Genomic DNA, 23407 nt, shown 5'->3' with positions numbered 1-23407 from the left:
TCTGGAAATCAACCCCCTGTTGGGTGAGTGGTTGGCGGGTCAGTCTTCCATTCTGCAGGCGCCTCTCAGCCCTGTTGGCTGTTCCCTTGGTGTGCGGGTGCTTTTTGGTTTGATATAATCCCATTGTCAGGTTTTGCATTTGTTGCTGGTGCTTTGTCTAGACCAATATCCTGAGGCACTTCCTTGTTTTATTCTGGTAGTTTAATAGTTTCGGTTCTTACTTTTAAGTTTTGGATCCATTTTGGGTTGATTTTTGTATGTGGTTAGAGATAGGAGTCTATTTCCCTTCTTCTATATATTAATATACAGTTTTCCTAGCACCCACTTACTGAAGAGTCGGTCCTATGTCCAGTTTATATTCTTGGTGCCTTTATTTAAAACAAAACAAAACAAAACAAAACCCCCAACTGGCTCCAAGTTTTTTGAATTCTCAGCTCTTCATGCTGTCTCCCAGGTCTGGGTACTGGTTTATCCCAGTACCATGCTGTTCTGGTTGCTAAACTTTTACAGTATGTTTTGGAATCAGGTATTATGACTGTGATGGTCTGGACTGTACATGTTCTCTGAAAAGCTCATATTTTAAAAGCATGGTCCCTAGTACAGCAAGGCTCAGAGGTGGGGTTTTTAGGAATGAGTACTTTTTGGACTGTAACCTCATCAGTAGATTGATTCATTTGAAGGATTTATGATTTGCGTGACCTTCTGAGTAGTAACTGTGGGCAGGTGGGGAAGGGATGAGGACGTGGTTGCTGGGGGTATGCCCTTGACAATGACTCTTGTTCTCTGCTTCTTGGCTGCTGTGAGCAGACAGCTGTTCTCTGCCATGCCCTTCCACCATGTCTGCCTCACCTCAGGCCGTGGCATTGGCTGACTCTGAACGGAACCTAGGAAACCTCTCAAAACAAACTTTTCTTCCTCTAGGGGCTGAGGTTGGGTCTCAGTGGTAGAGCACTTGCCTAGCATGTGTGAGGCACTGGGTTCGATTCTCAGCACTGCATATAAATAAATAAAAAATAAAGGTCCATCAACAACTAAAAAATATTAAAAAAAAAAAACTTCCTCTAATTTGTTCTTGTCAGGCATTTTGGTCACAATAATGAAAAGCTGATTGTCATTATGATGCTTCCAGTTTTCAGTTTGCTGAGAATTGCTTTGGCTATTTTAGGTCTTTTGTGATACCATATGGATTTTAGAATTTTTTTTCTATTTCTGTGAAGAATATCATTGATATTTTGATGGAGATTGTGTTGAATCTGTAGATTACTTTGGGTAGTATGGATATTTAAAAATATTAATTATTTCAATCCATGAAACTGGGATGTCTTTCCAGTTTTTTAGTGTTCTCTTCAATGTCTTGCATCAGTTGTTTTTTTTTTTTTTTTTTTTTTCATTGTTCTCTCTGTAGAGTTATTTCACCTCAATAAGTTTGTTCCTGGGCTGGGTCTGTAGCTCAGCGGCAGAGTACTTGTCATGTGTGAGGCCCTGGGTTTGATCCTCAGCACCACATAAAAATAAACAAATAAAATAAAGGCATTCTGTCCATCTACAACTACAAAAAAGAAAAATGCTGCATTCCAAGCCCTCAGTGCTAACAATGCTTCTTTCTTTAGTTAGAAATTCCTCTTTATTTTGAGCCAGAATCTTGCTCTCTGTAGTTACTGCTCCCTAGTTAGACCCTTCCAGCCACCGGGAATAAATCTCATTTTTTCCAAACAACAACTGTTGAGTTCAAAGACAGATTTCTTAGCTCTCCTTTTGGCTTCTTCTCCCAGATGAGCATCCCAGTTCCTCTCAGGCACAAATGTCATTAGAGGACATGGCTCTGGGACATACCACCGTTCTGGTCCTCCCTCCTGATATTTATGGGTTCTTGTCACATACCTTGAACGAACCTTTACACAAGCTTCAGAATGGCTCCCCCGGCTCTCGGCCTCAGGCTCCCCAAAAGGAGAGCAAGAGAAAGTCACAAGAGGCTTACCTTAAGCTCAATAGAGCTAACACTGCAGCAAGCATCCTCGTTGGAGATCTCACTTTTCCTGCTGTGAATCATTTGCTCAGCCTGCAGCGTCAGATTCTTTAGCTGTTTCCGTGGGGATAGCTTCATCATTGGGTCTCTCTGGGCCGTCTTCTTTCCCCTCTTCCTTTGAGAGTTCTTCTTGACTGTGGAATCAGGTCTGACATCTCTGGATCAATCCTCAGTCGTTTGAGTCTTGGTTCTAGGTCCTCCGTGCCCTCTGACTGGGAGTCCTCGACTGTGGTGGTTCTGTTTCATCAGGATATTCCTGTCCATTTTCCTCCCCTCCATCTTGGATCTTCTTCTTTGAAATCTGATTGGGGCTGGTTTCCTCTCTCAGTATTTAAGCCTTCTGCCAACAAGGATAGCTTGATTTCTCCTTTCTAACTTGGATGCCCTTTATTTCTGTCTCTTCCCTGATTGCTCTGAGGGGGACTTCCAGGATTGTGTTGAATAAGAATGGTGGAAATGGGCATCCTTGTCTTGTTCTGAATCTTAGGAAAAATGCTTTCAACTTTACCCTGTTCAGGATGATGTTAGCTGTGGGTTTGTTATATGTGACTTTGTGTCGAGGTATGTTCCTGCCATCCCTGATTTGCTGAATTTTTATCAAGAAGGGATGTTGAATTTATCAAATGCTTTTTCTGCATCTGTTGAGATGATCATATGGTTTTTGTCTTGTATTATGTTTTTGTGTTATATAATTGTTATTGATTCATATATGTGAACCATCCTTGCATTCCTGAGCTAAATCCCACTTGATCATGGTGTTTAATATTTTTCATGTGTTGTTGGATTTGATTTGCTAGTATTTCATTGAGAATTTTTGCATTTATGTTCATCAGGGATTTTGATCTATGATTTTCATTTCTTGTATCACTATCTGGTTTATTAGGGTTGTCTTTCCCTCTTTCCCTTCCTTCCTTCCTTTTTTCATTCCTTTGTTCCTTAGGGGCACTTTACCACTGAGCTACATCCCCAGACATTTTTATTTTTTAAAAAATTTGGGACAGTTTCACTATGTTGCTTAGGGCCTTTTTAAGTTGAGGCTGGCCTTGAATTTGCGAGGCTCCTGTCTCAACCTCCTAAGATGCTGGAATTACAGATGTGTGCCACAACACCCATCCTTGTCTGATTTTTGTATCAGGATAATGCTGGTTTCACAGAATGTTTGGAGGAATTTCCCCCTTTCTTTCAGTTTTTGGAAACAGCTTGAGAAGAATTTGTGCTAGTTCCTTAAACTTTGGTAGTATTCAGCAATGCAGCCATCCAGAAGTGGGTTTTTCTTTGTTGGGAGTCTTTTTATTATTGATTAATCATTATTGATATTTTAGATTTTGTTTCTTCATGGTTCTTTCTTGGTCAGTTATATGTGTTCAGGAATTTATCCACTTCTAGGTTTTCCATTTTTTTTGGTTATGGTTGTTTATAGTAGTCTCTAACAATCTTTTGTATTTCTGTGGTATCAATTCTAATGTCTCCTTTCCCTGATCTTTTTCTGAGTGAGTCTTTGTTGCGTTCCTCATGACAAAATCCCTCAGGGTCACTCGAGGGGAACAGGGCTGCAGGCAATAACCACACAAAAGACTGAGATACCTTTTTCTTTGGGGGTCCTGTGATGGCTCCTCTGACCTTAAGGGTCTGCAGAAAGAGCCGGAACCTGCCAACCCTTTTATTGAGGAGAAGCCATTCAAATGAGGCAAGGGGGCAGGTGTCAGGGGGCTGAGGAGTCTTGCTCCGGGATGACTGCTGTCAGCAGGTTGACTGACATCTAGGAAGGCCACACCCAAAGGCAGAGCAAGAGAAGGGGACACACAAAGGGCGTTTCCATTTGGAACATTCTATCCCAAACAGGGCAAAGGGGTAGTATCAGAAAGGAACAGGTGAGCGTAGCTCTAGCTCAATCCATGGGGCTGCAGGAAGGCACGCCTATGCATGAAGACACATTCTTCTACTTCAAGGATTGGGCAGTGTCTAGGGCCACTACGAAGGTGACCAGATCACTACGAAAGTGACCGACAGAGCCTCTACCAATCACAGGAAGGAAAATGCTAGTCATTCAGCACGACCACCCCCCACAAGCCTTCTTTCCTTTTTTTCTTAGTCTAAGTAAGGATTTGTTGCTTTTTTTTTAAACCCATAATCTTTTATTTCATTGATTATTTTGTGTGATTTTTTTTAGTCTCAATTCATTTCTGCTCTGATCTTTATTGTTTCTTTCTACTAATTTTAGGTTTGATTTGTTCTCGCTCTTAAGTTCTTTGTGTCACATTGTTGTGTTGTTTCTTTGATATCTTTCTGTTGTATGTATTTATGGCCACTGATTTCCCTCAGTAGTGCTTTTGCTATATACCATGGATTTTGTTATGTTTCCATTTTCATTTGTTTTAAGAGACTTTAAACTTCCCCTTTAACTTCTTCATGATTCATTCGTTGTTCAGGACCATATTGTTTAATTCTGTATATCTGTATAATTACCACAGTTTTTCCATTGTTGATTGTAATTTTATTCCATTGTGGTCAGAGAAGATACATGATATGATTTTGACAACCTAACACATTGTCTGCCCTGGAGAATATTGCATGCAATGATGAGAAGAATGTGTATTTTTGCAGCTGTTGGATGAAGTGTTCTAGAAATATCTGTTAGGGTCCATTTGATCCGTATCGTAGTTTAACTCAAATATTTTTTGTTGGTTTTTCTGCCTGGATGATGTGTCCATTGATCAAAATGGGGCATTGAGGTCCCCAAGTATTATTGTATTGGAATCTCTGTCTCCTTTAGATCTAATATTCACTTTGTATATTAGGTTGGCACAGTGTTGGTGTTAATATATTTACAACTGTTATATCTTCTTGCTGAATTGATCATTTTATCATTACACAATGGCCTTCTTTGCTTTTATACAGTCTGTCAGTTTGTTTTGTCTAATTCAGGTGTAGCTCCTCCTGTTCCCTTTTAATTTGTTTGCATGGAATATCTTCTTCCATCTCTTCACTTTTGGTCTATTTGTGTCTTTACTGATGATGTGAGTTCCTTGTAGGCAACATAGAATTGGGTGTTTTTTAATCCATTCATCTGTTAATTGGGGAATTTAATCCTTTTAAATTTGTGGTTATTATTAACAGGTAACATTCAACTCCTGTTATTATGTCAATTGTTTTCTTATTGTTTTGTATAGTCTTTGTTTCTTCCTCTTATTATTAATCTTTGTGGTTTAGTGATTTTCTTAGTGATAAAATTTGATTATCTTCTCTTTATCTTTTGTTTCAATTCTGTCAGTGAGTTCTATACTTCGTGTGTTTTCATGGTGGTAGTCATGTTTCTTCTGCTTCTAAACATAGGCTTCTTTACGCATTTCTTGTCAGGTTAGTCTGCTGGTGTTGAACTCCCTCAGTTTTTGTTTATCTGAGAAACTTTACTTCTCCTTCATTTCTGAAGAATAGCTTTGCTAGGTATACTATTCTAGGCTCAAGTATTTTCCTTTCAGAACTCTGAATCCATCATCCCATCTTCTCCTGTCTTATAGAGTTTCTGCTGAGAAATCTGTTAGTCTAATTGGGAAGGGGTGTTGAATTTGTTCATATGCTTTTTCTGCATCTGTTGAGATAATCAGATGTGATTTGATCTTTTTTTTTCTCATTACTTTTAGAATTCTGTCTTTGATATTTGACAGTTTAATATTAATATTAATGTGAATCGCAGAGGATCTCTTTGGGTTGAGTTTAATTAGGATTCTTTGAGCTTCCTGGACCTGATGTCTATATCTTTCCCAAGACTTGGTAATATTTCAGCTATTTTTTTGTTGTTGTTAAATAACCTCCTCCTCCTCCTCCCCCTCCTCCCCCTCCTCCTCCTCCTATTATGGGATGACTGGCTATGCAGCAGGCTCAATGGGCGGATAGGGTTGCTGCCTGGCTGGCTATTGGGCCAGCCTTGGGTGTATTCTGGATGGTTGTATGATGGGCTCTCTTCTGGCATGAAGGTACTGTTTGTCTGTCAGGCCAGGTAGATATGTGTAGGTGTGCTGGGCCACTGGCTGTGCATCATCATCCTTTTTGTGCAAATCTCCCTGGGGATGGGGTGCTGCATGGATTTGGAAACCAAGTCTCAGCCTTTCTGCTAGGCTAAAGCCATGAGCAGTTTGGAGGTACAGCAGCCAGCTGTGTGAGCATGATGGAGTAAAATTGGAACCTCAGGAATGAAGACATGCCATGATAGCTAGGCCTCAGACTTTCTAACAGTGTGTCTGGTTTCAAGGTGGTGTTGAGCTGTCACTTCTAATATCATGGAGAGGGATGAAGGGTAGACGATGTGGGCTTCTCCCCTGACAATGCAGCCATGTGTGGAGAAACTCTTCAAACTGCAAAGCCTGTGAGGGTCGTAGCGGTCTCCTTTATAGTCATCTGCATCAGTATGATAACTATGGGGTCTTCAGAAGCATGGTGACCTTTGGGGTCTGTAGCAGCATGGAAGCCTTTACGGTCTCCAGTAGTTGACATTCTTGGGGTCTGAAGCAGTGTGGGAGCTGTTAGGGTCTCCAGAAGTGGGGACCATTTGTGTCTACAGTAGTCTGATTACCTTTGGGGCCTGTGGCAATGGGGACTCTTGGAATCTGTAGTGTAGTGGGGACCCTTAGGGCCTCTAATTTCCCTTTTCTCTGTAAGGAGCAGTTGTCTTGGTGGCAAGACAGGTCTGAGTTGGGGAGACGGTGTGGGGAGATTGAGTCACTCTCCTCCTGATGGTGCCTGTTTTTTGTGCTCCACAGAATGTGCCACTTCCTGCTGTTTGCCAGTACCCTTCTTCAGTCACTCCAGTCAGAGGTAGTTGTTTATACTGTGGTCCCTTTTTGTGTGGGGTACCAGGCAACTCTGGCCATCTTGCTGACATTACTCTACAATAGTTTTTATTTTTCTTTAAAAAAGATACTCAATTTTCATTTTCTCAAAATAATAAAGATGTCAACTTTTCATTTTGATCCTGTGCTTCTCCCATTTTCAGCTTGGATGAAAGTATACACCTCTTAAGTTATGATCATAATAAATCTCATTCTTGTGGTAATTGTCATTGATCAATAACATAAGATCAATAAATTCTCAAACAGGATTTTTTTGGTTAAAATTTTAGCCTTCTCCATCAGTCCAGGAATATCATGGTTGGGCAGTAAGACAAAGTAAAAATTGCAGAAGCCATACAAACCAATGACCTAGGAAATCAGATTCCAGTTGAGTGAAAAGTTTCTGAATTGACCAAACAGCATGTGGATTGAACTGAAGTATTGCATAATAATTTTGGGGAAATAATCTGAACTTTGTAGACTTATCTGAGGTCTTTTTTCCATCACTAATAGATTATTCTTCTGCACTTGGAATACCAAGAAGTGAGTTTGACTGTTGTTAGAGTATGTAACGTAGCATTCATCTTCAAGTCAGATCTTTAGGAATCTATCTCCTGTGTATCTAGGAAAGATGCTGATGAATCATCTTTTGGAGAAGTGATTTCAGAAGAATCACAAGAAGTGTATATTGTAGTATGTTCCTATTCTCTTGTTACATTTGTAGAAGGTAGTTTCCTCTTCAGTTTTTTAATTTATTTTTTAGTTGTAATTGGACCCAATACCTTTATTTTATTTATGTATTTTTATGTGGTGCTGAGGATCGGACCCAGCGCCTCGCATGTGCTAGGTGAGCGCTCTACTGTTGTGCCACAATCCCGGCCCCTCCTCTTCAGCTTTTTGATTAATACATTGATTCTGTTGTCTCCTGCATTTGCTGACTTTAGTTGGTCCTTCTGAAAACTTGAAAAAGCTGATTGCTCACAGTGCCCCTTTACATCTTGTGGAGTTGGTGGGAATTCAGGGTCCAAATCATCCATATAACTTTTCAACTGGTCAACAATGTCTGTAAGGTGACGCATTCTAATCATGAGGCAATGATCTTGCCCTTGGGAACTTGATTCATGGGCCCCTATCCCCAGGAAGAAGACTATCAGACAGAATTATCCTCTCCACGTTGCCAGGACTGGATTTCCTAAGTACAACAGTAGATCAGGAGCATACCTCCTCTTCACTTCAGTGTGACTGACAGGTTGTCAGTAAAGCTACCTATTTATTCATCATGCTTCAGGGAGAGGAAAAGCTCTCCCTTTAGCCTGGAAATCTTTGTTAGATACTGTCTTCTCTGGGTGTGAGTGTAACAGTGGTTCACTTCTTACTTTGAATATAGCCCTTGCTGCTCTGCCATTGACTTATTTTCTTATTTTCCACTGACTTATTTTTAAAACAAATATGTTTCTTTCCACAAGGGTCTTTCTGAGATCTCTGAATCCTTGACTCCCACCTTCCGCTTTCCCTGTTCTTCCGAGATAGGGTGAAGAAGGGTGGTATGTGGTGCTGGTCCAGGAGTCCCTCAGGCTCCACTGTACTCCAGCCCCACTCACTGCTGCCTTTCATGGGATTGTCTGAAGTACAGCTGGGGTTGGTTTGTGCATAGTGTAGGCTTGGACTCAGTTGGAAGACAGGTTCACTGCCAGGCCAGTGGCTGAGTGTCCATTCACAGTGCCTCTGAACTGGAGGGCTGGTAATGCAGGTGGAAGTCATTGCCAGCATATCTGGTGATGGCTTGGGATTCCAGGTGAGCCCCTGGCCCCATACTGGCCTGTGGTTGGACAGTGGGGAACACGGGGCATGAATCTATCACTGCCCTTGGGAGAAAGGACACAGGTAGTAGGAGGAGTATGTTTCCTCCCAGACTCAATGTGGAAACCCTTTCCGTTTCCTTCTGCTTTTTCCTGCCAGGATCCTTGCCACAGCTGGAACTGACTTCGACCTGCGAACACTGAGGGCTGTGCGCGTGCTGAGGCCTCTGAAGCTGGTATCGGGGATTCCAAGTGAGTCCAGCTAAGACAGTCAGGCCCAAGCCTACCTGGAACACCAACCTCCTCCCTTCCTTCTCACCACAGCCATGGCCACAGTTAAGTCCCTGACTGTGGCTGTAGGGCCTTGTGACTCTGAGCTTGCCCTGCTCCCCGACCCTTTTGGTGATGGGGATTGAACTCAGAGCCTTGAGCATGGTAAGCACATTCTCTCTTTGCCACTTAGCTAAACACCAAGCCCCTGAGCTTGCCATTTCTGACCCCAGGGAAACAGGCAGGAGGAAGAGAGGAACAGGCATTTTCCAGGCTATTCTCTACAAAATGACAGAGAGGGACCCTGTTACTGTGCTCTGACTTGGCTTCCCTAGATGGAAGCTTTGTTCCTACCCACAAAGAGAGTTGTTTTTAGTCCTGCTTCATTTTGTGGGGTTGAAGAACAGAAGAAAGCTTGACCAGGGATGGCACAGAATGTGTGGGAAAATATTCAAAGGCTGCAAAGGGCCTCCTGCGTTAGATGAGCCTGACTAGGCCTTGGGGGACTGAGACTGGACATGATATATGCTCCTGGTTTGGGCCATGAAGGAGACAAACATGGGCAGGGTGGCCAGGGGAACTGGTGAGCCAGTGGCCACCCTGGCCTCTATTCCCCAGTCTAGTGGAAGCTTGGCTTTAGGTTTACCTAGGAGCCTGGGTGGGCAGGGACCTAGTTCTGTGTCTTCCTAGGGCCACTGCAGAAAGATCTTTGGATAGCTCCCTGTTCTACACTGAATAGGCACGGCCCCTGGCCCATACTCAGGGCCATGCTGGAAGAGTGAGAGATCATGGGGTTACAGCCTTCTCTGCTTATTTTTCTGGCCTGAATTCAATCACACCCTACAGCCAGTAGAAACACACTTCTCATTTTTGGAGGAGAGTGGATCTTCCCCATTCTCCATAAAGAATCTGGACAATTAAGGACTTCCTTACTGCTTTTGCAGGATGCCCTGTGATTCCTTCCCATGATTCCCTGTACTTTCCCCTAGGATCCCCCGCTGTGCCTTCTAAGAAGTCTCTGCTCTTCCCTCCCAGGAGTCCCTGCTCTTAGCTCCCAGCGTTCTTTGTTCTTCCTTCTTAGGATTTCTGTTCTTCTTCTCAAGATCCCCTGCTCTTTCCTCCCAGGATCCTCTGCTTTTACCTCCCACCTTTCTTTGATTTTTCTTCTGAGGATTCCTGCTCTTCCCTGTCAGTAGCCCCTGCTCTTCCCTCCCAGGATGCCCTGTTCTTAACTCCCAGGATCCCCTGCTCTTCCCTCCCAGGGTCCCCTGCTCTTCCCTCCCAGGGTCCCCTGCTCTTCCCTCCCAGGGTCCTCTACTTTACCTCCCACTTTTCTTTGCTTTCCCTTCTGAGGATTCCTGCTCTTCCCTGTCAGTAGCCCCTGCTCTTCCCTCCCAGGATCCCCTGCTCTTCCCTCCCAGGGTCCTCTGCTTTACCTCCCACTTTTCTTTGCTTTCCCTTCTGAGGATTCCTGCTCTTCCCTGTCAGTAGCCCCTGCTCTTCCCTCCCAGGATGCCCTGTTCTTAACTCCCAGGATCCCCTGCTCTTCCCTCCCAGGGTCCTCTGCTTTACCTCCCAGGATCCCCTGCTCTTCCCTCCCAGGGTCCCCTGCTCTTCCCTCCCAGGGTCCCCTGCTCTTCCCTCCCAGGATCCCCTGCTCTTCCCTCCCAGGGTCCTCTACTTTACCTCCCACTTTTCTTTGCTTTCCCTTCTGAGGATTCCTGCTCTTCCCTGTCAGTAGCCCCTGATCTTCCCTCCCAGGATGCCCTGTTCTTAACTCCCAGGATCCCCTGCTCTTCCCTCCCAGGGTCCTCTGCTTTACCTCCCACCTTCCTTTGCTTTTCCTTCTGAGGATTCCTGCTCTTCCCTCTCAGGAGACCCTGCTCTTCCCTCCCAGGATGCCCTCTTCTCAACTCCCAGGATCCCCTGCTCTTCCCTCCCAGGGTCCTCTGCTTTCCCTCCCACCTTTCTTTGCTTTCCCTTCTGAGGATTCCTGTTCTTTCCTGGATTCTTGGACTTCAAACTCTGACACCTCTTCATTCTGTTACTCCCCCTTTGAGACACTGCTCAGTCCGCCTCTCCCTAGGAGGTCACACTCTGCCCCATATGAGTCCTCACTCTCACAGCCTTCCCTATTGTGTCCCCTACTTTGAGGCCATGGCTCTGTTCTTTGACCTCATCAACAGTTACAGCTCCGCTTCTGCCCCAGGTCTCAGCCCTCCCCTCCCTGGATTTTTGCTGCTCTGTTACTGCCTTCTCCCCTGCCCCCACCTTTGCTCTCTGACCTGCGCTGCTCTGATCACAGGTTTGCAGGTGGTGCTCAAGTCCATCATGAAGGCCATGGTTCCACTGCTGCAGATTGGGCTGCTACTCTTCTTTGCCATCCTCATGTTTGCCATCATTGGCCTCGAGTTCTACATGGGAAAATTCCACAAGGCCTGTTTCCCCAACAGCACAGGTGAGGTCTCCTATCATCTCGGCTCAGTTGAGGACGACAGATTTATCCATCCAGGAGACAGGCATCACTGTAGGTGCTAGAGAGAACTGGTAGGTGCCAGATTACTGAGACAGAAGATTACAACCGGTAAACAAATAATAGACACACAAATAAAATAATACAGATTGTAGCCACTTCTGGAAGGAAACAAGAAAAATGTATTTGAAATACAGTAATTTAGTGTCAGCTCATTAGAAGGTAGCCAGGGGGAGGCAAAGGCTGAAACAGGATCCAAAGGGAGGATATCTCAATCTTGGAGAGATGGCAGTGGCCAGGGCCAGGCGTTTGGTAGAGGTAGTTGGAATGAGCCATATTCTGGGTACTTGTAGGTAAAGCTATAAGGTTTTCCTGTTGAGTGTAAGAGAAAGAGTTAAGGAAGACAGTAAATTTGAGTCTTGAGCACTCAACACATTAAAGGAGAAAACCCAGGTGATCATCTCTTAGATCCCAAAGAGCATTTACTATAATTTAAGTTAGTCATGATTTATTTTTTTATCATTTATTTTTTTATGGTACTGGTATGAAACCCAAGGCCTTGTATATGCTAGGCATGCACTTTGCTGCTGAGCCACATCTCTAGCCCCTAAATTATTCATAACTTAAAAAAAAAATTTTCATCAAGCTGTAAATGAAAGATACTTTTCTTAAATTCCCTGCAAACATTGAATTTCATTGTGAGACCTTTTCCTTCAAAGTCAGGATCAAAGCAAGGGCGTAGCTGGTCTGCATGGCATTGGCAGTGTGACCAGTGCAGGAGACCAGAAGGAAGCGAGAGTGTCAAGTCAGACAGGAAGAAACCGTCCTAGTTTACAGAGAATGCAGTTGTGTACAGAGACAAATGAGGACTTCCTTATGAAATTTATCTAGATATTTGGAAAGGGAGAAATAAACTTGTGTGGCCAGTTTTGCCTTCTAACCCTGGGAGGACTTGCTTTCCATCCTTGCAGTTCCTCAAATTATCTCCTATGTTGATAGGAGGGATTTTCATATGTTGGTACACATTTTTATAAAATTTTCTTCTACTTTGTCGCTGGAATTTTGCGAGTGAAGAGGCTAAACACTCTATGTCATATTCTGTTAACTGTCTTGTCCCAGAGGTTAGCAATTTTTTTTTTTTTTTTTTTGATGCTGGGGATTGAACCCAGGGTCTCATGCATGCCAGACAAGTATTCTACCACTGAGCTATGTCCCAACCCTGATGTTTTCTTTACCACCTCTCTAGGTGGTCTTTTGCTGCCCACTACATTGCAGGAAAGTAGAGGGATCCCCACTCTGTAGGGGCCAGTGCAGTGGTGACTGGGCCAGGAGGCCTCCAATTTCTCTCTGGGCATATGTTGAACTAACTCTCAGTTATCCTGTGTGCAGGTCCAGGACTGCACAGTGTCTGAGTCTAGCTTTATACTAACCAACCGCCTTGCTGGCTCCATTGTGACAATCAAATCTTCATGTTAGAAGACTTTTGTGGTTTGTCTATGAGGGAGAGGAGAAATCAGGGTGGTAGTGGTAGGAAGAATTGGAAGGTAGGAGTTTGTTGGTTTTTATTTTAAAATGAATGGGCTTCTGAGCTTGTTTAAATGATGATGGACAGGTTCCCAGGGAGAGGGAGATACTGACCAGAAGTCCTAACAGGGTGGGTCCTGACCTCGGGTGGAAGCAGGGGGCAGGTGGAAGGAGTGGTTAGGCAATTGATAAAGAGTGTCTGGAGGTACCAGGTTCCTGCTGCCTACAGTGCGCTCTCTAGCACCCAGGAATCCCAGAGGGGTTGGAGAACTTTGTGTTTCTGAGCTCAGGATCTGCTTCATTTTCCTCCTCACAGATGCAGATCCTGTGGGTGACTTCCCCTGTGGCAAGGAGGCCCCTGCCCGGCTGTGTGAGGGTGACACCGAGTGCCGGGAGTATTGGCCAGGACCCAACTTTGGTATCACCAACTTTGATAACATCCTGTTTGCCATCTTGACAGTGTTCCAGTGCATCACCATGGAGGGCTGGACTGACATCCTCTACAATGTGAGTTGCATCTTGGCCCTAGGCCTGAGGTGGGCTCGGGAGCTCCTGGGTGGGTCCCTCTTGGGATCCCATTTGGGGGCACTTCTGACTGAGAGCCTCTGTACCGCCCTGAGAGCCCCTTCCTCCACCCTGGAATAAGTTTCAGGGCCCTTTATCCAGATGGTGTGTCAAAGGCTTCTGCAGTCAGTCTCAACTCAAGCTCTTGACCTAGGTCTTCCTCAAGTTGCTCTGTGAAGGTGGGGCTGTGGGCAGGGGTGGAGGTCAAAAGATACTGTTGCAGACAAGATGCTGTCAGTGGTGAAGGTGCAGCAGCACAGTAGTCAGTGCTCATGTGAATCTGTGCCACATTAGGCTTGGGAGGTGTCACATGCCTCCTGACTCCTTGTACAGGTGACAGATTAGGTCATAGAGAGACTAATCTAATTCACCCACGCCAGGCCTGCAGGCAGCTGACTGGAAACCACTGTTCACACCACATCTGTGGGGTCTTCTGGGTGGAATTGAGGGCCACTGAGCTCTAGGGCCTCTTATTGGGTCCAAGCTGGTGAAGATGAGGAGCAGGGGAAGGTTTGAGGTGGCACTGAGCTAAGGCCCAAGGAAACCTCCTTGGTCATGTTGGGATTCTTGGGGTTGAGTCCTGGTGCTGTCTCTTCTTGGTTTTCTCAGTCTCATGAAGCCAGCCCTTCTCAGCAGTTCAGAGCAGTCTAGGTTTGGTGACCATAATGGAAGTCCAGGATGACCCATCTCACGTCCATCTCCCTCTACCTGTGATTCCTGGTGAACTCTGCTCTTGACTACTGAGCAAATCTCTTTTATGTGAAGACCCCCTGCTACCTTGCATTCCTCCTGTTGAAGTGCTGTGAGGACAATCAAAGCAGTGCCCTGGGACTTTGGGAGGTGGAGAAGGAAGGTGCCTGTGAGCCAGGACTCTGGGAAGGTTTGGCTGGTAGACTCTTAGTTTGGGGTAGCAGAGGTTGTGTTCTGCTGAGTGCTGTTGGGAATGGGGGTGGGGTGCTACAACATAAGATGTTGTCACCTAGAGTCTGTTACTTGTGTATTTTGAGGGTGGGCCTGAACCACATGCGCCTGGGGCCCTGTGCCTCTTTCTGAAGCTTCTCACAGCAGTGTCCATGATTGCTTGTAGATAGGAGGAAAGGGAGAGAGTGGGACCCTCTGCTCTGCCTACTCCACAAGTTTGTGGGTGCCCCAGGATGACCTTGGGCTAATGTTAGGCAGGTTCTTGGTAAGTGCTTGCTGGGCTGCTCTGTCGAGCTTGTTGAGCAGGAAGATGGCAGATGAGTTAAGGAAGAGCTGGCCAGGGCCCACTGAACCAGATTCTTTGTTGAGCAAAGGTCTATCTGATGACAGGCTCTGTGTGGCCGAGGGAATGAGAACAGGGACAAAGGCAGCAATGAGAACCATGGCTGTTCTCTCCCTTTTACCAATTAAGGCGCAATTTCCACAAGGCAGATCCTAACAATAGCTCTGAACTGTCCACATTTCTCTCCCACCCAAAAGGAGGACTGTAACCAGGGCTCCAAATCCCTCAGTGTCCATAGGGGCTTCACCAGCAGCCACATGTGACTCAGGCTTCCTGTCTGTGTTTGTGCCTCCCTTAGGGGATAGACAGGAACCAGACCTGGGCAGGAGGCGCTGGCCAGGAAGGGACACAGAGCTTTCATCCAACCCATATTTGATAGGGCCCGCGGGCACTGGGCACTGCATGTACCTTGGCAAGTAGGAGGCGCTAGATGTGTGAGGGTCTAGATAGTGGCAGTGCTCTGAGGGAACAAAGGAGAGTGAGCAGTGGAGATTGACGGGTCAAGGGCCGGGAAAGCAGGCCTGGTGAGGGCTGGAAGTCAGATGCTGGTGCTGCAGGATGTGCTTTGCAAGTTTAGCTGAGGCACAAGGGTGCGGTGGTGGCAGTGAATGGTGAGGCTGCCACTGTGCAGGACCAGAACAGGTGGCAGGACCCGGCTGGGCACTCTCCGCCACACTAACAGAGTTCCGCTCAGCTGGCAGGACCTGGCTGGGCCCTCTCTTCCACACTACCAACAGTGTTCTGATCAGCTGTTGGAGATTGGACAGGGTTTTGGAGAGGATTCATTCATTCATTCATCTCTAAACCAGGGAGAGGGGCTTTGTGGTCTCTTGAGACTTATACTTCTGACATGGCCTGCAGCAGGGCTGGGGGAGAGATGGAGCTGGTGAGGATGAGTGTCTCTCATACTGGCTCTAGTCAGGGGAGAGTGGGCAGCCAGGACAGAGCAATGGGTCTCAACAGCATCTGTTCAGAGTGGGCTGCTGAGAAACTGTGGCAGAGGGTAAGGGTTGTCCCTCTGAGGAGAGACTGTTTGCCTGTAGAGTCAAACAGGGCCTTAAAGAACCTGCAGAAGTGCTTTGTGGGAGAGTCAGAGGGATGAGATTATCTCAGGACAGCTCCACACAGGGAGAGCTTGCCTCTCCCTGCCCCCGCCTTGCCCCGTTTTGGCCGCTTAGGGTCAGTACCCTCAAGCCAGCAGAGGAAGGAGGAACAATGCTGGGCATAGGGAACGTGATGGCCATGCCTTCCTTTCTAAGGAGAGGGGCCGGCTGTGGCAGGCAGCTTAGGAAAGCAGCTGTTGGCCTGCAGTGTGTCAGACAGTTTGATTACCATCCAGCTGGGACGCTTTTCATTGCTGAATCAAGACTCTTTTCGGCTTGAAGTGACTGTAGAACTTTCTATCACCTACGAGTTTGAAAAGTCATGGGACTTACCTAAATTTTCAACAGTGGCATGGGAAGGGTTACCTGCTAGGTTCAAAGGCATGACAAGAGGTAAACAGTGTCGGCTAATGATTCTGTACATGTGAGTTAGTGTGTCATTGTACTAGTAATAAGCATGTATGAGGAAAGAAGTGTTCAGCTACTTGGCTGTGGAGGCTATATTGATGTTAAACTAAATAGTGCTTCTCATGCATCAGATGCACTATGTGAGAGGAAGAGAAGGGTCCCTGATGATGTGGCTAGAGCTCCTGGGGAAGGAGGTGTCCTCCACTCAGAAGAGAGAATTGGGAGCAAGGTGTTCCCTGGCTTTGTTTCAGTGGAGGGTGGTGGGAACTGGAGCCTTCTACCGTGTAAAGTTTCCAGTAGCTTCTTCATCTAAGTTGAGGTGATGGGCATGTGAGAGGGTGCTCAGAGGGACTGCAGGTCAAGGGTGTACATGTAAAGTCAGTGACATGTAGATGGTGGTTAAAGTCACCTGAGCAGTGAGTGTAGATGGATAAGAAGAGAAGCCTGAACACTGCTCCTGGGGGGTTCCTGCACTGGGAGGCCAGGGGGAAGGAGGGAGTCAGCAAGAGGCTGGTGTTTCCTCTCGGGCAGGCACGATATGGGAGAGAACTGTGTCTTGGAGAGAGGTTAAAGAGCTCTGAGAAGGTGACTGCTGGGTCAGATGTTGTCCAAAAGTCAAGGAAGATAGAAGAGGAATGTTGACCATTGCACCGGCTGGCACGATGAGGTCCTGGGTGGACTTGACAAGAGCAATCTTGGCGGTGGGGATGAGAACCTGGACCCTGGCATAAAGTGAAGGGAGGTAAGGAAGTGAGGATGCAGTGTAGATCCCCTTTTCCGGGGGCAGAGCAATGGGAGGCAACTGCAGGGAGATACGGGATGGAGAAAACCCGGTTTTCTTCACTCTTTTGCACATGGATATCCATTTTTTCCATTTGCCATACTAGGGATTGAACCCAGAGCCGTTCCACCACTGAGTTACAGTCCCAGTCCTTGTTATTTAAGATGAGGCCTCTCTAAGTTGCTTAGGCCAGGCTGGCCTCCTGCCTCAGCCCCCAAAGAATTGGGCTTACCAGCATCCTCCACTGTGCCTCTCTGGGAACTGGATTTTTTAAAATTAAATTTTGAATTTTGAGACAACTGTAGATTCACGTGAAGTTGTCAGACCTTACAGATGGACCCTATGTGCCTTTTCCCTGCTTTCTCTCAGTGGTAACAACTGGCAGAACTTATTCGACATCATAACCAGGCAATGAGATGCAGCATTCAATGGCACAGATGCCTCTGCCACCCTTGGATGGCTACACCCTACTCAGCTCTGACAACCTCTGGCTTGTTTGCCCTAGCTGCAGTTCTGCCATTTTAAGAATGTCACGTAGATAAAACCACACGTTACTTTCTTGGTATTGGCTATTGTCACTCAAGTAGATTCCCTGGAGGTTACGCAGCTTGTCCTGTTAGTGTTTCCAGAACTGTTTGGTATGGATGTACTGCAGTCTGCTTACTGTTCCCCTATTGAAGGACAAGGGGTGTTTCCATCTAGGGTTATTATGGACACCATTGCTACACATTTGCATACAGGTTTTTCTACACACAGGTTTCCATTTCTTTGGAACAAATGCACAAGAACTTTCTGTGTTGCATAGTAGTTGCATATTTAGGTAAGAAACTACACCTTCAGGGCTGGGGAATTGGAGCTCAGCAGGAGACCAGACTGCCCAGGATGTGTAAGGCCCTGTGTTTGAGCCCTAGCACTGCAAAAAACAAACAAAAAGAAACTCAAACTTTCCTGAGGCCTGTGCCCTTTCACATCCCTCCAGCCGTGTGCGAACAGTCTGGTCTTCTTGCGTCCCTGCCAGAGCTGCTGTGGCACTGTTTTGTTGCCATGGCTCTGACAGGTGTGTGGTGACATGTCATTGTGGCTGTCATCTGTATTTCTTGATGGTTAGTGATGTTGAGCATCTTTTCCTGCTTGTCTGCCACTTGCCCTTTTTTTGGTGAAATGACTCTCTATGTCTTGTCCGTATGCTGTTTGAAGTCCTCTTTCAGTGGAGTCTTTAGGGTCCCTTGTGTATTCTAGGTGCCAGTGCCTTGTTAGATATATAGTTTGCAGATATTTTCTCCTTATCGGTAGCTTGTCTTTTCTTGCTCTTTCACACAACAGACATTTTAGTTTTGATCAAGTCCAGTTTATCATTTTTCCTTTTGTGGATTGGACTTTTGTGTCTGGTAAGATTTTCTACAGTTTTGTTTCCCCTGAAAGTTTTATTGTTTTGTTTTCCATGTATATCTATGGTCCATTTTGAGTTGGATTTTGTACAAAGGGGAAGATTTAGGTGAGGCCCTTGCCTTCCCTCCCTTCTGCCTGGGCATGTGTCCAGTGGCTCCAGCCCCGTTTGACAAGAAGGCTGCATTTCCTCATTTGAACAGCTTTTGCACCTTGCAGAAGTCATCTGAGCATATTTGTGTGGATTTGTTTTAGTTCTGTGTCTGTCCCTTTCTCTTGATTCCTGTTGTCGTCTTGAAGTTTTGAAATAAGGTAAACCGATTCTTCCCCTTTTATTCAGTTTGGGAGAATTAATGTCTTTATTAGGCTGGTTTTCCCAGTCATTAAACAAGGGAGTATCTTTCCATTTATTTAGATTGTCATTGATTTCTTTCATTAGGATTTTGTAGTGTCCAGCATATGAGTCCCCTATACCTGTTTTATTAGGTTAAAGATATTTTTATTGTTACGCTTAGGAGTTCTTTATGAGATTTGCAGATGTTTCCCCATCCCATTCTGTGTGTTTCACTTTTGTTCTGTTGATAGTGTCTCAAAAGTGTACAAAATTTAAAATTCTTCATGATTTTTTTTCTTTTCTTTTCTGTGCATTTGATGTCATACCCAAGAAATAATTATCAAATTCGACATCATGAAGCTTTAAGACTTTAATTTTTTAAAGATTTTACATTTAGGCCTTTGATCCATTTTGAGTTAATTTACTCTTTTGCATGCAGATTTCCAGTTTCTCTACACTGTTGAAAGGACTGTCCATTCCTCTCTGAACGGCCTTAGCATCCTTGTCAGAAATCATTTGACCTTATATTGAAGGGCTTATTTCTGGGCTCTATTCTATTCCATCTGTCTATGGGTTTTGACCTTATATTTTATGATTTTTATTTTCAAAAAGAAAAGTGGGTTATTGCACGGGCTACAACATTAAGCAGCATTATTTGAGTACTACTGTTGAGAGCAGACATGTCGTCATGCTCCAGGCATGATGTCGGCTTCAGGCTGGAGTGGGCTGGGTGCTGGGTGCTCGTCACCAGGCTGCCATGGTACCGTCTAGTCTCACTTTGTGAAAGGGCTTGTAATGAATGGATGCTGAATTTTTTCAAGTGATTTCTCTGTACTCATATGTTCATGTGATTTTTCTCCTTTATTAATATGGTGAAAAATCAATTGATTTTTGAATATTGGACTAGCTTTGCATTCCTGGAATAAATTTTACATTGTCATGGTATATAATTCTTTTCACATATTGTTGTATTCTATTTGCTTATGTTTTGATTAAGAATTCTTGTATCTATATTCATGAGGGATTTTAGTCTGTGATCTCCTCCTCCTCTTCCTCCTCCTCCTCTTCCTCCTCCTTCATTTTCTTGTCGGAACTCTCTGTCTGATTTTGGAATCAAAATAATATAAGCATATAAGCTTCATAAAATGAATTGGAAAGTATATTTATTCCTTGTTTTCTGGAAGAGGCTGTCTATTGGAATTCTACTGTGAACTTTCTGGGTGTAGAGATTTCGTTTGGAGTTTATTTATCTGTTTTTATGCCATGCTGGGATCCAGCCCAGGCCCTTGCACATGCTACGAAGTGATCTACCACTGAGCTGCACTCCTGCTGTGGTTTTTATTTTTTTAATAATACTTTTACTAGAATATAATTTGCATACCAGAAATTCACCATTTTAAATTGTGTATTTCAGAGGTTATGTTCAAAAATATATGCAATCATCACTATTACCTAATTTTAAAACATTTTTATCAATCAAAAAAGAAACCCTGCACATTAGCAATCAACCCCCATTACTCCATTCCTTAGGCCCTGGTAATCATTAACTTTTATGTCTCTGTATATTCATCTTTACCAGACATTTCTTTTTCTTTCTTTTTTTTTTTTAAATACTTTTTAGTTGTCAATGGACCTTTATTTTATTTATTTATATGTGGTGCTGAGAATCGAACCCAGTGCCTCACACATGCTAGGCAAGTGCTCTACCACTGAGCCATAGCCCCTGCCCAGCCAGACGTTTCTTATTTGTGGAATCAGACAGTAGGTGGCCTTTTGTGTTTTTATGTCCACATTATATCATTACTGTCCAGTATGATTACATTGTACGTATATACCATGTATTGTTTATATCCCATCATTGATGGACTTTTGGATTGTGTCCTTTTAAAATTATGAATAATGCTGCTAAGAACATTCATATACAAGTTTTTGCATAGGATGTCTTTTTGTTCCTCTTGGGTATGTGCTTAAGAGCTGAATTATATGATATTTTCATGTTTAGCATTTAAGGGACCACCAAACCTCCTACAATGGCTGTACCTCTTTATACCCCACCAGCTATGAAAAGGTGTCCCTGTTTCTGTGAATCTCACCAGTGCTTGTTTTTGTCTGTCTTAATTCCACTCCTATCGGTGTGCAGTAGTATATAGTTTTGATTTATGATATTCAGCATCTTTTATACCTTCTTTGGGGAAATGTCTATGCCTATCCTTAGTCACTTAAATTGGGTTATTATCTTTTTATTGTTCACTGTAAGATTTCATTGTGCATTTTGGATATTATTCACCTTTCAAATGTATGATTTTAAAATATTTTCTCCTATTTTGAAGTTGTCTTTTTGCTTTCTTGATTGTGTCACTTGGAGTGCAAAAGATTTTTGTTTTGATGAATCTAATTTTTCTGTTTTTTCCCCCCACCATTTGCGTTTTTAGTGCTATATCTAAGAATCTATTGCCTAACCAAGGTTATATATCTATGTTTTATAGAGCCATGACTTTTTTCTATAGGAGTTTTCTAGTTTCTGCTTTTGTATCTGGTTTTGTGGTCCACAGAGGGTTGATTAAAAAAAAATACTTTTTGAGTTGTAGTTGGACACGATGCCTTTATTTTACTTATTTTTATGTGGTGCTGAGGATCCAACCTGGCGCCCCGAGGGTTGATTGTTATGCCTGGTGCCCCGAGGGTTGATTGTTATGCCTGGTGTGAGGTAGGGCCTAGGTTCATCTCTTGCATGTGGAGACCCACTAGTCCCAGCACCATTGATGGAGAAGACCATTCTTTCCCCATTGAATTGTCCCAGCAGCCTCATTAAAAGTTCCTCATCATGTAAGTCAGGATTTAGTTCTAGATCATTAATTCAATTCCATTGATCTGTGTCTATCCTTTTGGGGAGAATTTTTTTTTTAATATTTTTTAAGTTGTGGGTGGATTTTATTTTATTATTCATCTATTTATTTATTTTTATGTGGTGTTGAGAATTGAACACAGTGCCTCACATGTGCTAGGCAAGTGTTCTACCACCGAGCCACAGCCCCAGCCCACTTGGGGGGAGTTTTTAAGTTATTATTTCATTTCCCTTCACAATTATAGGACTATTAATTTACATTGAGTAAGTTGTGGTCTTTAGAAATTGGTCCACTTAATTCACATTGTCAAATATATGTATGTAAAGTTGTTTATAGTATTCTTTTATTATCCTTTTGATGTTTGCTGGATTTGCCTCATTACTAATTTTGATAACTTGCATGTTTTTTCTTTTTTCTTAGTATTGCTACAAGTTTGTCAGTTTACTGATTTTCTTCAAAGAATCGCTTCTCATTTTTGTTGATTTTTTTCTCTATTGTTTTTGTTTTCAATTTTGTTGGATTTTACTCTTATTTATTTCCTGCTGCTTGATTCTGGTTTGTGTTGTTTTCTTTTTTAAAAGTTTCTTAAGATGGAAGCTTAGGTTATTAATTTGAGATTTTCCTTCTTTTGTAACATGGATGTGTGATATAAATTTCCCTCTTGGCATTGCTTTTAGCTATGTCCTATAAGTTTGATATATCGTATTCTTTAAAAAATTTTTTTAGTTATACTTGGACACTATATCTTTATTTTGTTTATTTATTTTTTTATGTGGTGCTGAGGATTGAACCCAGGGCCTCACATGTGCGAGGCAAGTGCTCTGCCACTGAGCCCCAGCCCCAACCCCTGGTATATTGTATTCTTATTTTCCTGCAGTTCAGTGTATTTTTTAAACTTCCTTGAGACTTCCATCTTTGACCCATGATTTATTTAGAATTGTCTTCTTTATGTTTGAGTTACTTCTTATGCCTCTGTTATTTCTAGTTTGATTCTATTGTAGTGGAAGAATACACCGAATTGTAAGAATTTGAATTCTTTTACATTTGTTGAGTTTTGGTATATAGTTCAGAGTGTGGTCCATGTTGGTATTTGCACTTGAAAAGAATGTGTATTCTGCTGCTGTTATGGACTAGGTGTATAAATGTCAATTGAATTCTGTTGGGTGATGGGTTGTTGAGATTTTCTGTGTCCTTGCTGATTTTCTGTCCAGTTCTTCTATGGATTTTTGAAAAAAAAAAAGTGAAGAGGTGTCCAACGTTGTGACTTCGTCTGTTTCTCCTTTTAGTTCCTTCGTGTTTGTCTTACATTGCAGCACTTTTGTTGGTTGCATATACATTGAGAATTGCTGTCTTCTTGTGGATTGACTCTTTTTATTTATATACATTCTGCTGTATTTCTGGTAGTTTTTTGCTTGGAAGTCTACTTTATCTGATATAGCCACTCCACTTTTCTTTCAATGAATATTTGTATGAAATATAGTTTCCCACCAGGCGCGGTGGTGCATGCCTGTAATCCCAGGGGCTCTGGAGGATCACGAGTTCAAAGCCAGCCTCAGCAACTTCGTGAGGCCCTTAGCAACTCACCAAGACCCTGTCTCTAAATAAAATATAAAAAAGGGCTGGGGATGTGGTTAAGCACCCTTGGGTTCAATCCTCAATACCCAAAGTACAAACAAACAAAAAAGATCATTTTCCATATTTGGCTTCCAACTTGCCTACATTTGCTATTTGAAGTGAATTTCTTCTAGATAAGTTCATTTTTAAATCCACTGTCTAGTCTTTATCTTTAATTGATATTTTCAG

At 43.6% G+C, this 23407-nt stretch overlaps 1 protein-coding gene and 1 pseudogene across 2 annotated transcripts in view; one reads left to right on the top strand and one right to left on the bottom strand.

Moving 5' to 3' along the window:
* The window catches only part of Cacna1b (calcium voltage-gated channel subunit alpha1 B), a 185102-nt gene that overhangs the window by 25980 nt on the left and 135715 nt on the right, over positions 1 to 23407 (top strand). For both annotated transcript variants that reach the window (XM_058585864.1, XM_058585863.1), the window contains exons 4-6: positions 8812 to 8903; positions 11227 to 11379; positions 13235 to 13425. In XM_058585864.1, the coding sequence (XP_058441847.1) occupies positions 8812 to 8903; positions 11227 to 11379; positions 13235 to 13425 (436 nt within the window). The remainder of the gene's footprint in view (positions 1 to 8811; positions 8904 to 11226; positions 11380 to 13234; positions 13426 to 23407) is intronic.
* On the bottom strand, positions 6374 to 8466 carry LOC124107517 (interleukin-21-like; annotated as a pseudogene).

This window comes from Marmota monax, unplaced genomic scaffold, assembly GCF_021218885.2.
Source record: "Marmota monax isolate L192 unplaced genomic scaffold, Marmota_monax_Labrador192_F-V1.1 WCK01_AAM20220418_F8-fsc00167, whole genome shotgun sequence".
Lineage (NCBI taxonomy): Eukaryota > Metazoa > Chordata > Mammalia > Rodentia > Sciuridae > Marmota > Marmota monax.
The sequence above is the reverse complement of the archived record's forward strand: the minus strand, read 5'-3'. Positions and strand labels throughout refer to the sequence as shown.